Raw genomic sequence first — 13,625 nt, forward strand, 5'->3', positions numbered from 1 at the left:
GACAAATGAGAAGGCATACCATGCTCATTAATTCGAAGAACCAACATTGCTAAATGACGATACGATCCGAAGCAATCTCCACGTTCAACGCAACCCTATTAAATACCAACGACATTCTTCAAGAAATAGAACCAATGATTCAAAAATTAATATGAAAACAGAAAAGACCCCAAATAGCCAAGGCAATACTAAGCAAAAAGAACAAAGCTGGAGGCATCACACTACCTAACTTCAAACTATCCTACAACGTTATACTAACAAAAAAAACACGGAATTGGTCCAAAAACAGACACACAGACCAATGGAACAGAACAGAAAACCCATCATTAAATCCACGTATTTATAGGCAACTGATTGTCAACAAAGGCACCAAGAACACACAGCGGGCAAAGGACACCTCTGCAATTATTTGTCATCAGAAAAGTGGATATCTAAGTGCAGAAGAATGAAACTAAACCCTTATCTGTCACCACACAGAAAAATCAACTAAAATTAATTAACTACTGTGAGCCTGGAAACTGTAATACTAAAAGAAAACATAGCGGAAACACTTCAGGACATTGGTCTAGGCAAAGATTTTACGACCAAGACCACAAAAGCACCGATAACAAAAACAAAAATAGAAAAATGAGACTGTATTAAACCAAAATGCTTCTGCAGAGCAAAGGAAACAACAGAGTGAAGACACAACCTGTAAAATGGCAGAAAATATTTGCAAATTTTGCGTTTAAAAAGGAACTAATATCCAGAATATACAAGGAACTCAACAGCAAAAGTATCACAAATATTCCAATTCAAAAGCGGGCAAAGGATCTAAATAGACATGTATCTAACACATATACAAAAGGCCAATAAAAATGCTTATCACCAACCATCAGGAAAATGCAAATCAAAACCAAAATGAGGTGTCATCTCACCCCAATTAGAATGACTATTACCAAAAAGACAAAAAAAAAAAAAAAATTAACAAATGCTGGCAAGGATGTGGAGAAAACGTACTCTCATAGTAGGCTGGTGCAAAAGTAATTGTGGTTTTTGCCATTAAAAGTAATAGCTACCTACTCCCAAAAAAAGACACCTAGGAATAAATTTAACCAAGGAGGTGAAAGGCCTCTACAATGAGACCACTGCCATTACTTTTAATGGCAAAAACTGCAATTACTTTTGCACTCACCTAATAGTACAGCCATTATGGAAAACAGCATGAGGGGTTCTCAAAAAACTAAAAATAGAACTACCATACAATCTAGTCATTACAGTACTGGGTAGTTATCCAAAGGATAGAAAATCAATACATCAAAGGGATACCTGCAGCCCCATGTTTACTACAGCAGCGCTATTCACAAAAACCAACATAGGAAATCAGCCTATGTGTCCATCAATGGAAAAATGGATAAAGAAAATGTGGCATATATACACAATGGAATATTATTCAGCCATGAAAAAGAATGACATTCTGTCATTCACGGCAACATGGATGGGCCTAGAGGACACTATGTTAAGCAAAATGAGTCAGGAGCAGAAAGACAAAATGCTCCGTGTTCTCACTCATATGTGGGAACAAAATAAATTGATCTCATGGAAGTAGAGAGCAGAACTGTGGGTACTACAGGCTAAGAAGGTGGGGAGAGGTTGGTTAATGAACACAAACTTAGGAGGAACGAATCTGCTCATCTGCAGCACTGCAGGGGAGATATGGTTCACTTTAATGTATTGTATATTCTCAAAATGCTAAAAGAAGATTTTGAATGTTCACAACACAAAGAAATGATAAATATATGAGGTGACATGCTAATTACCCTGATATGATACTACACATAGTATACACATAATTATCACTCTGTATCCCACAAATATGTGCAAGTATTATGTGTCAACTAAAAACAAAAGGAAAAAACCATAGGGATAAAAAACAGATCAGTGGTTATCAGGGGCTGGGGTAGGGATGGTAGGGTTGACTATAAAGGGACATGAGGGCACTCTGTTGGGAAATGAAACCATTCTGTATCTTGATTTTGATGGCAGTTTCATGACTGCATTTGTTGAAATCATAGAACTGTCTCACTAAGTAGGGTAAATTTTTTGCATGTAAATTGTACCTCAACAAACCTCATTTTATTTTAAAAAAACATTTTTAAAGAAATAAACTAGGTAAAACTTGGTATATGTTGTTTACTGAGCAATAACTTGTCAATCATAATGTAATTCAACCTGCTTACTACATATGTTCTACTAGCGCTCTGTCCTTCACCATCCTTTTAATTACATGTTTAATGGCTACATTCCCACTTGACTCTAAATTCCATAGATCCTTGCCTTTGGTTAAATCTCAGCTTGGTGGGTGACAAAAGTTCCAGGAAACAAAATATATGCAGTTTGATGAGTTACCTTATGTATCTGTTTCCTACCACGTACTGAGGGTCATTACTTTTGGGTTTATGAAACCAAGGTGGAGTTCTCTGAAGATCATTGAGATTTTGCCATGGAGGTGTTTCAATCTGGTTCCATACTACATACCTTGTCCTGGGTTTGGCAACGGAAACAGTCACATTCAAAGCAGTACTGGTCCCTCAGCTGCTTCCGGCGCTCCTCGCTGGTCATCAGCATATCCAGGTAGCAGATGGTGAGCTGTGCAGGCCAGAGAGAGGAAAGCGTTGACACATCTGCTGTGCTCATTTCTTTAACAAATGGTTATTATTATTGCTAATTATTGCAGTAAAACTTGTTTTTACTATAAACCAGAAATGTAAGAGAGAAGGTACCACTCATAGTTTCTCTACCCAAATAATCACAGGTAAATTTTTAATCTACTTCCCTTCAGTCTTTGTTATGTGGTAAGTACATATGGATCATATATTTAAAGAATGGGGCTTATGATCTCTACCCACCTTTGTATCTTACTTTTTCTTTTCACTACAGTAAAATATCAAAAGCTGCTGTATGTTTGGTATTACTAAGGTTTGCTAATAAATTCTATAACCATTAGCAATCAGAGAAGCCAAATTAATCCTGGCAACCAAAAGCGTGGCAGATGATACAGCCAGATTGCTCTTAAATTCTAACCAATTCTATAACTGCTTCATGGAATTTAAGGTCATCCAAATTTGGTACCTTTGAAATGAGAAAACAGTTCTCTTACTTGTAACTAGGTTTAAAAAAAGGTGGAATAATTTCCAAATAGGGGAGAGTTTAACTTGAGAGTAGCACCACTGACGGAAGCACTTAAACTGACTGCCTTACACCCTTTCGGAGTAACATCCCCTGCCTCGGATGGTGTCGGGTTATGAATGAGAGGATATATTTAAAGGACTCCTCAGACACTCTCTGACGCTGAGTTCCCTTTAAGTCACTGGTCTTTAGGCAACATTATAATGCTTAAAGCATTTTGCACTTGATTCGATCTCTTCTGAACGTCTAATTCAAAATCCGGAAAACGGAATGCTTGATCTTCCCGTCAACCTGTTCCATTTCGGCTGGAACATTCCCACTCTCACTTGACAGTAACTCATCTTCTGTCTTACCCAAGTTGAAGCCTCAGAGTTATCCTTGACTTCACTCTTTCCTTTACACCTACCATCCAATCCGCCAGGAAATTCTGCAGCCTCTACCCTAAAAATTACCCAGAATCAACCACTTTTTACCTTTTCCAATGCTACCACCCTGGTCTGAGCCATCATTACCTCTTACCTGTAAAAGGTGACAGTCTCACAACTGGTCTCGCTGATTCTTTCTCTAGGCCCCCTGCACTCCACCCCCTAGCCAGAGTGGTTCACTTAAAATATGTCAGATGACATGTTCTGTTGGAAACATCGCAACACTTCCCAACACTGCCTGAGTCAAGGTCAGGTCCTTCTAACTCCCCAAGTGCAAGTCAAAGTATGGGCCCTGCATTGGTGCTAGTGCACACTGTGGGTTACCAGTCCATGATGAAATGAGTAAAGAAACCAAGTCAATATTTAGAAATGTTTCTTACTAATTTGGTAAGGGTAATTTTAGGTGACTCTAACAACAAAACACTGGGCTTTCTTTTTTTTTTTTAAAGACTGGGTCTCACTCTGCCACCAAGGTGGGTATGCAGTGGCATGATCACAACTCACTGCAGCCTCAACCTCCTGGACTCGGGTGATCGCCCCCCTCAGCTTCCCAGGTAGCTGGGACTACAGGCATGCACCACCACACTGGGTAATTTTCTGTCTTTCTTGTAGAGATGGAAGTTTCCCCATGTTACCCAGGATGGTCTTGAACTCCTGGGCTCAAGCAATCCTCCCTCCTTGACTTCCCATGGGATTACAGGCATGAGCCACTGCACCCAGCCATTTTATTTTATGTTCTCTAAATTTTATATTTCTAATATTTTCACTAGATTTTATAAAAACACTGGTCTGTAACAGACTAGGAAGGAAAAGAAACACTGGTCCTTCGTTGTAGGTGGTTAGAGAAGCAATGGCTTCACCTAATCCTACCTGTTCCCTCTCATTTCCCACCTCCCTTGTTGCTGCTCCACCAGACCGGCCTCCTGTCTGGCTCCACACACACTCCTACCTCAAGGCCCGTGCACTGGCTGTTCCCTCTGCTCTTCCACCCTGTCTACTGTGTCAACCTCATCGTCTTTGAGTTTCAGTCAAATCCCACTTTCTCATTCAGGTCTAACCTCAATGCCCTATTAAAGGTAACAACCCAATTTCCTTCCCTTCTCTAGTTTTTTCTTTTCCTGTATCATGTATCAGCTTGTACCATACTGTATAAATTACTTCTTTGCTTTTAAAAGTAGAAAGTAATCATGGGGGTATGTGTGGTGGGGGAAGAAGTGAAGACTTTAGGAGAGCAGGAAGGCAGGATTATCCACTGAAGGAGATGCAAAAAACTCCCCAGAGCGGAAAACTCCATGTGGTTTTTCTTATACTTAAAGCATCTCATGTCTACGAAGCATGATCTTACTTGTTTGAAATCATGGTGGGGCAAAGGCGGCCATCCTCTTTGGCAGACAACAAAGCTTTGGGGAGGACTCTCTAAAGCCGTCGGGGTGATGGTGGATGGCTGGGCTGGCCAGCCAGATCTGTGAAATCCACCATGGCCATCACCATCACCATCACCAAGGGGACAGGAGCCACAGCCTGATCTGGCTGGCTGACTCGCCATAGATTCTTCACATTAGTCAACCATAACACGCTGCTCCATACACAGAAACAAGAGTATCTGCCCCGAAGAGATGCAGATGATGATGTTACTGAGTATCTACTATTTGTGGCGAGGCAGCATTGCACAGTAAAAACTAGCAAAGGTCTTGGGTTCAGGTACCACGGAAGACTGCACCCAGATCTCTTGATTTAAGTCTGATGCTCTTTTTCCTTTAACGTGGCTGCTTCTCATACTTGGCGGGGAGAGGCGGCTGTAGAAGCAGCTGGTGTTCTTACGGCATTTCTGTAGCATCCTCAAACCTAAAATACTCACCCCTGTGTTAGGGAATGTTCAGCGGCAACTGAGATCCTTCAGCTGAGACAACAGCCACTCTTTGATGTTCCCCATGTTTCTCTTGCTTCATGATCTGAAGCCAGGGTTGCCTCTGAGGCACAGAGGGTCACCACACCAGGCAAGTTCCTCTCGTTTCTAATGAATGCTACACTCCAAATTCCAAATAACCTATTTCCAAGCACACTTTGTGAAACAGCCTATGAGTTAGTCTGGGACAGTAGATACATTCATCTTATCCTAGCAGGCTCTGTGAGTCCCAGTGTCCTTATAGGAGGTAAGGGAGCAAATGAGTCCATCCCTATGTCCTGTCTTGGGTTAACTGTAGGACACTAATTCTGAACCCAGCCCAATGGCTCTTAGTCATCAACTCCCATTATCCGAGCAGGTAAATGGACAGTAGTTATTGGGTGATTACAGTGTGCCCAGTGTGAAGCCACTAACTCCAGGGCCTGTCACACCCGAAAAAAATGGGCTTGACTAACCCAAGACTTTATTACAAGGGCCAAAACTCACAAGAGATCTTGTCAGGCAGTGAATGGGCAACAGGAGACTAGTTATTTCATTTAACCCCAATAAACTGACTCTTAAAGCCTCCCTTGGCATACTGTAACTGCCTGAACTATTACCTGGACCACGCAACGGCTTTCTAACTGGCTTCCTGCCGCCTTCAGTGTACCTTTCATCTTCTAAACTGCTTTGAGAGGGATCTTCCTAAAACCCCCATGTGATCACGTCATTTCTCTACATGAAAACTTTCGATGGTTTCTCACTGCCTATGAATAAAGGCACACGAGGCTTTCCCTCAGCTGATTTTCTGTCTGCCTTTCTAGTCTCCATGTCTCTCCCTGAACCCCAGCCTGTCACAGTTATGTACATTGCTAGACCTCTGAAATAATGAATACCATATCAACATGTGTCTGGGCATCACTGCCTAAGTGAGCCTCTCCTCCACACTCAGCTTACTGAGAGCCTCTCATCCTCCAGGCCTGGCTCAAATACACCTCTTCCTATGGCGACTGCCCCATTACCTCAGAGAAAGTGGCCCATTTTTGTGCTTCTTTTATGCCAATGAAGTCTGCAGAATATCTGGTTATCAACTGTGAAGGGCTTAATGGCAAAAATATTTTATTCATATTTTTGGAAAAAACAGCCAGATTACTAACTGGTAATGACAGCTAAAATCATATTAGCCAAAGATAAACACCTTTATTAAAGACTCATTGACTCACCAGTTGTAATGGGATATCTGCTTAGTAAATGCAGGGCTCATTTAGAGGGAACATATATATGAAACTTGGCCATTGATCAGTAGACACCTTAATGGCACCAAACAAAATTGCATTAAAATATTAATGCCATTGACCACTGCTTTGCCATTTTAGTGCAGCTCTTATAGAAAATGCAGTAAATCATTTCTGACATTAGGGTAATATAATGAAGGAGATTTTCTAGATCTTGAATACACAGTTTACATTAAAATCTCAAGACAAGATGAATTCCTTTTCCATGAAACCATCTTTTCATTGTCTACAACTGAGTGGATAAGATAAGCAAGTTAAGGCCGGGCACGGTGGCTCACACGTGTAATCCCAGCACTTTGGGAGGCCAAGGTGGGGGCATCACGAGGTCAGGAGATCGAGACCATCCTGGCTAACACGCTGAAACGCCGTCTCTACTAAAAATACAAAAAACTAGCCGGGCGAGGTGGCGGGCGCCTGTAGTACCAGCTACTTGGGAGGCTGAGGCAGGAGCATGGCATGAACCTGGGAGGCAGAGCTTGCAGTGAGCCGAGATAGTGCCACTGCACTCCAGCCTGGGCGATAGAGCGAGACTCCCTCTCCAAGAAAAAAAGAAAAAAAAAACAAGTTAAAATTAGACCTTGCTTCATTTCTAGAATTCTGTGATCACAGTTACAAATGTTTCTGTTAATACTGGCTCTGAACTGGAAAAAAGCCTGAAAAATATAACTTCTTTTTAAAGTCAAACCAGAGTATCATTGTGTCTCTTCTTGTATCACAGATCCTGCTAATTTTACCTTCTAAATATTATATTCTTCAGATACCCCATCACAAGCCACCACTGAGCTCCCCCTGACTTCAGGCTACCAACGTTATGTCTTCCCTGGATTATTACATCGCCCTGACCCTCATTCTCCCAACCTTGCCTACACATAGAAAAGTGGTCATACAAAAATAGGCAATGGGGAAAGAACATCCTATTGAATAAATGGTGCTGGGACAGCTGGCTAGCTATAAGCAGAAGACACCTACCTTGCACCATACACAAAAAATCAAAGATTAAAAATTTAAATTTAAGAGCACAAACTTTATGAACCCTACAAGAAAACCTAAGAAACACCATTCTGGACATCAGCTTTCGGAAAGAATGTATGACTAAGTCTTCAACAGCAATTGCAACAAAAACAAAACTTGACAAGTGGGACCCAAAGAGTTTCTGCACAGCAAGAGAAACTATCAACAAAGTAAACAAACAACCTACAGAATGGGAGAAAATACTCACAAACTATGCATCTGACAAAGGTCTAATACCCAGAATCTATAAGGAACTTAAGCAATTCAACAAACAAATAACCCAATTAAAAAGTGGGCCAAAGATATGAGTAGACACATTTCAGAAGATGACATACCAGCAGCCAACAAACATGTTTTTTAAATGCTCCGCATCACTAATCAGAGAAATGCAAATCAAAACCACAGTTAGATACCATCTTACACGAGTCAGAACGGCTATTACTAAAACGTCCAAAAATAACAAATGTTGATGAGGCTGCAGAGAAAAGGGAACACTTATACACTACTGGCGGGAATGCAAATTAGTTAAGCCACTGTGGAAAGCAGTTTGGAGAGGAGCTCAGAACTACCATTTGAGCCAACAATCCCATTACTGGGTATATACCCAAAGAAAATAAGTCATTCTACCAAAAACACCCATGACTCACATGTTCATCACAGTACTATTCACAATAGCAAAGAAATAGAATCAACCTAAGTGCCCAGCAACAGTGCACTAAAAAATGTGGTACATATTCACCACGGAATAGTATGCAGCCATGAAAAAGAATGACACCATGTCCTTTGTGGCAACATGAATGCAGGTAGAGGCCATTCTCCTAAGCCAATCAACGCAGAAACAGAAAACCAAACACAGCAATTATACATTTCTCATAAATTGTGGAAACAAATATTTAGAGAATCTATCAAACCACACACCCAATGTTTTCACTTAGAAGTGGGAACTAAACATTGGGTACTCATGGACAAAAAGATGGCAGTGACAGACACTGGCACTACTAGAGAGGGAGGTAGGGCAAGGGGTGAAACACTGCTGGGTACTATGCTCACTACAGCAGCGAAGGATCCATCATACCCTAAAGCTCATATCATGCAATACACCCACGCAGCACACCTGCACACGTGCCCCCGAATCTAAAACACACGGTGAAATTATTTTTTAAAAAATCAATTAGGTTACTAAAGCATTCTTTTGGTTTAATTCAAAAGGTAAATGAAATAATTTTATTTCTTTCACACTTATCCATTCTTAAGAATGGGATAGGGACTTTTATAATGAATTTAACGGTGAAATCACAATTTAGTAATTTATTGAATATAATAAAACCCTGCTAAAAGTAGTTTTATCATCTTAAGCCAAAAACAAAAATCAAACTTTTACGGATTTGTATTCAACAGCCTAAACCTGAAAGCACCTGCTCATTGCAGATTTCAAGGTACCTTTATGTAAAGTGAAACTGGTCATAACACTTTCAGCTTCAATTTCAGAGGAGCATGTGTTAGAACAAAGACTGCTTATAGAAAATGTGAATTTAAGAATGGAAAATCATCTGTGTGGATGTCATCATGGACCAACACTTCTACACACAAACCAAATGTTTTCAACAGTTTTAGCGATCTTTCTTGCCAAGTCCAAACATCAGCCAGACCACCTCCACCAAAGACCAATTCTTCTGCTTTGATACATGAGATGAGATCTATTTACTATACTTTTGATAGATTCACTAAATATTTGTTTCCACAATTTATGAGAAATCTATAATGTTATGTAATTTTTTTGACACTCACCATCTGAGCTCTACTTTTCCCTTCAGAAAACTCTAATCATAAATGGAAGAAGAAAATCACTATTTACTAAGTGTCATGTGCTGGGCACTGTCCTAGATAAATAATTTGTGACTTTGATCCTGAGAATGAAGCTTTACTAACCCCTTGAACACTACGTAGTGGTAAGTGTAGCACTGAACAAGTAATTTCCCAGTTTAAACCTCACATTTTCTTCTATACAATAAAAAAAATGAATATGTAACATTATCTGAGTTTTCTAAGATTCCAAAGATGGTACAGACTACTTAGGTCTTATTCAATTTTGTAGTCCTTGGGTTTTGTTTTTTGTTTTTACCTATTAGGCGTCATCTATTGCTTCCTAAATTGAATCACCCTATAATGTCCCCTCTCATCATAGCCATGGTTGTGTATACAAGAAGTGAATGAAAGGCAAAGGAAACATCACATTTCAGTCATACAGGTTCAATGACTTGAGAAAAACGCACACTACAGCAACAGTGACTGAGGTAAAATGGAATGTACGCTGAGTAAAAGGTTTAACTTGTGATATCCCAAATCTAACTCAGCAGTTAGCAGAATTGTGTGGGGTTTTAAAAATTGTTTTCTTTAAATGTTCTATGTATAGTACGTACAATAAAAAAAGTTACATTTGTAAACATGCAGGAAAAAAAAAAAGAATATCTGGCCACACAGTTCCTTTGCTGAAACCCTTCAATAATATCCCATTGCCCATCCTTCTCCTTTCCACAAATATTTACTGGGCGCCTCCTATAAACCAGACAATGTTATGAAACCTTCAGTTAAACCAAGGTCTGTAATGAGGCCCCCAGGGGGTTTGTCAATCTGATCCCTACATATTCCCTCAACTTCAGGTCACATCTAAATTCTTCAGTCTATTGATGAGAACTGCTTCTTGCTCCTTGAACTTACCATTCTGTCCCTGGCCTCTGTGTCTCTGTCTACAATGCCTTTTCCAGCCTCATCCAACTCTAACACCATGGATCCTTTCAGAGTCTAGAAGTCAGTCCTCTGGAAACATCCCTTAACCACTCTCCACTCCCTCCCCTTACTAATCACTTGGGTGCCCCGGCTCTGAGCTTCTATAATATAAGCCCTGTGCCCATTTACACCACTGTGCATCTTAATTCTATTATTGTTTATTGTATCAGTTTCCTCAACTATACCTTGAACTCTTGAAGGCAGGGCTGGGTCTGAATAATCTTTGTATTAGGGAAAGTTTCTAAAACTGCTACCCAACTCCTGACATCGAGTAAACATGCAGTGAATTTGTTTAATGGTTTAACAAATAAGATGGCTAAGAGAAGAAACAGACCGTCTTAATCCCAAAAGACATCAGATTAAGACTGACATTAGGGACACTAATGCGTTCACCTTCTGTCAATCACAGTTCTCCCAGCCGATATGGCTCCAGAGAATGCTGGCGCCAATGGCATTATTCATACCAGCTACAAGTTATTTTAACCACAATTCCCATAAGACTGCTTTGGACTACCCAGCTTTCCTTCCTGATTCATGTTTTATAAAACTATCAGACCAAATGAATTTCATATTTAAGATAATGTTGAAAAGGTAGCCAACAGCAATCCAGTCAAGTGAGCCATGATTTACATGATACTACACATCTCTCTCTAGGAGGTGGCTGAATGGGGAGACAAAAATCCAAACTCAAAAAAAAAAAAAAAAAAAAGCCTAATAACTCAGCATTACAATGGAGAGCCTTAAACAGCAAAGTATTATAAATGTTGCTGGATGCAAGGAAACTGTAAAAGAGGGTCCAAAGGATGGATTTATAGAGAAACAAGGGGTAAGAAATTTCCATGGCAACTTCTGTTATCATAGACCTGGGGCAATTTTCCAGCTCTCCTTGTGTGAGATTTGAAATGCTCCCATCTTAAACTGGCAGTAGACTGGCTTTCATATTCCCTTCCTTTCAGGAGCCATGGGATACCCCTGAGGACTGCCGGTCATTTACAAATGTCTGAGATTCTATTCCAGCTTTTTTTTTCTTCTGAGACGGAGTTTCACTCTTGTTGCCCAGGCTGGAGTGCAGTGGTGTGATCTTGGCTCACTGCAACCTCTGCCTCCCGGGTTCAAGCGATTCTCCTGCCTCAGCCTCCTGAGTAGCTGGGACTAGGGGCGTGTGCTACCATGCCTGGCTAATTTTTTTATATTTTTAGTAGAGACGGGGTTTCACTATGTTGGCCAGGCTGAATGCAAACTCCTGACCTCAAGTGACCCACCTGCCTTGGCCTCCCAAAGTGCTGGGATTACAGGCATGAGCCACGGCGCCCAGCCCTATTCCAACTCGTATTTTGTCTTTAAGAAGTCTTGTTAATTTACTCAACAAATGTAGACTGAGGAACTTCTGCCTCAGTTGCTGTTGAGTCTTCCATTGTGAAGCCTATATTCTGACACACAGACCCCAAATAGCTCATATTAAAACTGTGGGTGCCCTAATGAACACGAAAACCAAATGCAAAGTTCATGACAGGAAATTATCAACATGCCTAAACTTTTTTCCCAAGGAATTTTAACTTTAAAAAAATTAATACATAATATTTATACATATTTATGGCGTCCAGGTACTATTTTGTTACATGCATAGGATGTGTAATGATCAAGTCATGGTATTTGGGTTATCCGTTACCTCAAGTATTTACCATTTTTGTGTGTTAGGAACACAAAATGTCTAGATTTATTCCTTCATTAATTTAAAGTTAATATTTGTACAACAAATAGGAATTATCCTGCTTAATCAATGCCTCAAAATGTCTCTTCTCATGGCTCTCCCTCTCCTCTACCTCTGCTCCAAGGGGTCAGTTTGAAAGGCATAGGATATATTTTAGTTGTTGGGGGATGGCTACAGGCATTAGTTAAGCACATGCCAAGGACGCCAAGTCTTCTCCAATGATGCAACAATCCCACACAATGAAGAACTGTCCCATTCAAAATGGCAATAGTGTTCCCACAAGAAATACTGCTGGTCATGAGAGTAAGCTCAATATAATAGTCAATTCAACAAAAAGTTATCAAATGCCTCCTGGGTGCAAGGCAAAGTGCTAAGAGATACAGAAATCAGACACAATTGTCTATCTTCGTAAAGCTCATAAATACAGAGGTCTCCAAAAGAGCCATAATAACATGCCAAAGATGTATTAATAACCACTATAAGGGAGAACTTCCTTCTAACATGGGAAATCAGGGAAAGAGTCATAGACGAGATGGTGATTGAAAGGTATCTTAGTCCTTTTTCTGTTGTTTTAACAGAATACCACAGACTGGGTACTTTATAAATACATTTCTCAGTTCTGGAGGCTGGGAAGCATGATGCCAAGAGCATGGCACCGGCATCTGGGGAGGGCCTTCTTGCTGCCTCATCACAAAAGGAGGTGGCAGGAGTGTCCTCTATCTTATAAAGCCACCAATCCCATCATGGGGTTCCCACCCTGATAACCTTATTTAATCCAAATTACTTCCCAAAGACTCCACCTCCACAAACCATTAACAAGAATTTGGGGATAAAGTTTTCAACAGATGGAATCTGGGGGACACATTTAAATCATAACAAAGGGTCTCGAAGGGTGCATAATAAGACAAATGGCCATAGCGGACAGAGAGGACGATGAACCAGGGGAAATGTTGTTCAGCAAGACCTACAAAATGGAATGCAGAAATGTTTATTAACAAGCTGGTATATATGAAGGACTTGTGGGGAGAACCTTCTTTTTGTTGAGAAGATGTCTTGCTAAGTACCACAGGGGAAAATATGTGAGTCTGAAGGGCTTTACACTGAGTGGCAATGTCTCGTGTTAGGCAAGAGGAAGGAGTTGCTTGTTGCTCCAGAGATGGAAAGAGAAAGATGTGAAAACGTCAAAGCAGCACCAAAAGACAAAGTGTTTTATTCAACCAAGTGAAAAGCAACCATGGGAGAATGACTGGCAGCCAAGCCTAGGAAAATATAAGAAACTTTCTTTGTTGTTTCTGAAAATTCCAACCAGTTCTAATTGCTTTTGTCAAGTTACTTGGTTTTTT

At 40.4% G+C, this 13,625-nt stretch overlaps 1 protein-coding gene across 1 annotated transcript in view; it reads right to left on the reverse strand.

Moving 5' to 3' along the window:
* Positions 1–13,625, reverse strand: part of SMYD3 (SET and MYND domain containing 3) — a 744,013-nt gene that overhangs the window by 165,785 nt on the left and 564,603 nt on the right. The window contains exon 8 of the mRNA XM_030935864.1: positions 2,518–2,628. Within this exon, the coding sequence (XP_030791724.1) occupies positions 2,518–2,628 (111 nt within the window). The remainder of the gene's footprint in view (positions 1–2,517; positions 2,629–13,625) is intronic.

Source organism: Rhinopithecus roxellana, chromosome 8 (genome assembly GCF_007565055.1).
Source record: "Rhinopithecus roxellana isolate Shanxi Qingling chromosome 8, ASM756505v1, whole genome shotgun sequence".
Classification (NCBI taxonomy): domain Eukaryota; kingdom Metazoa; phylum Chordata; class Mammalia; order Primates; family Cercopithecidae; genus Rhinopithecus; species Rhinopithecus roxellana.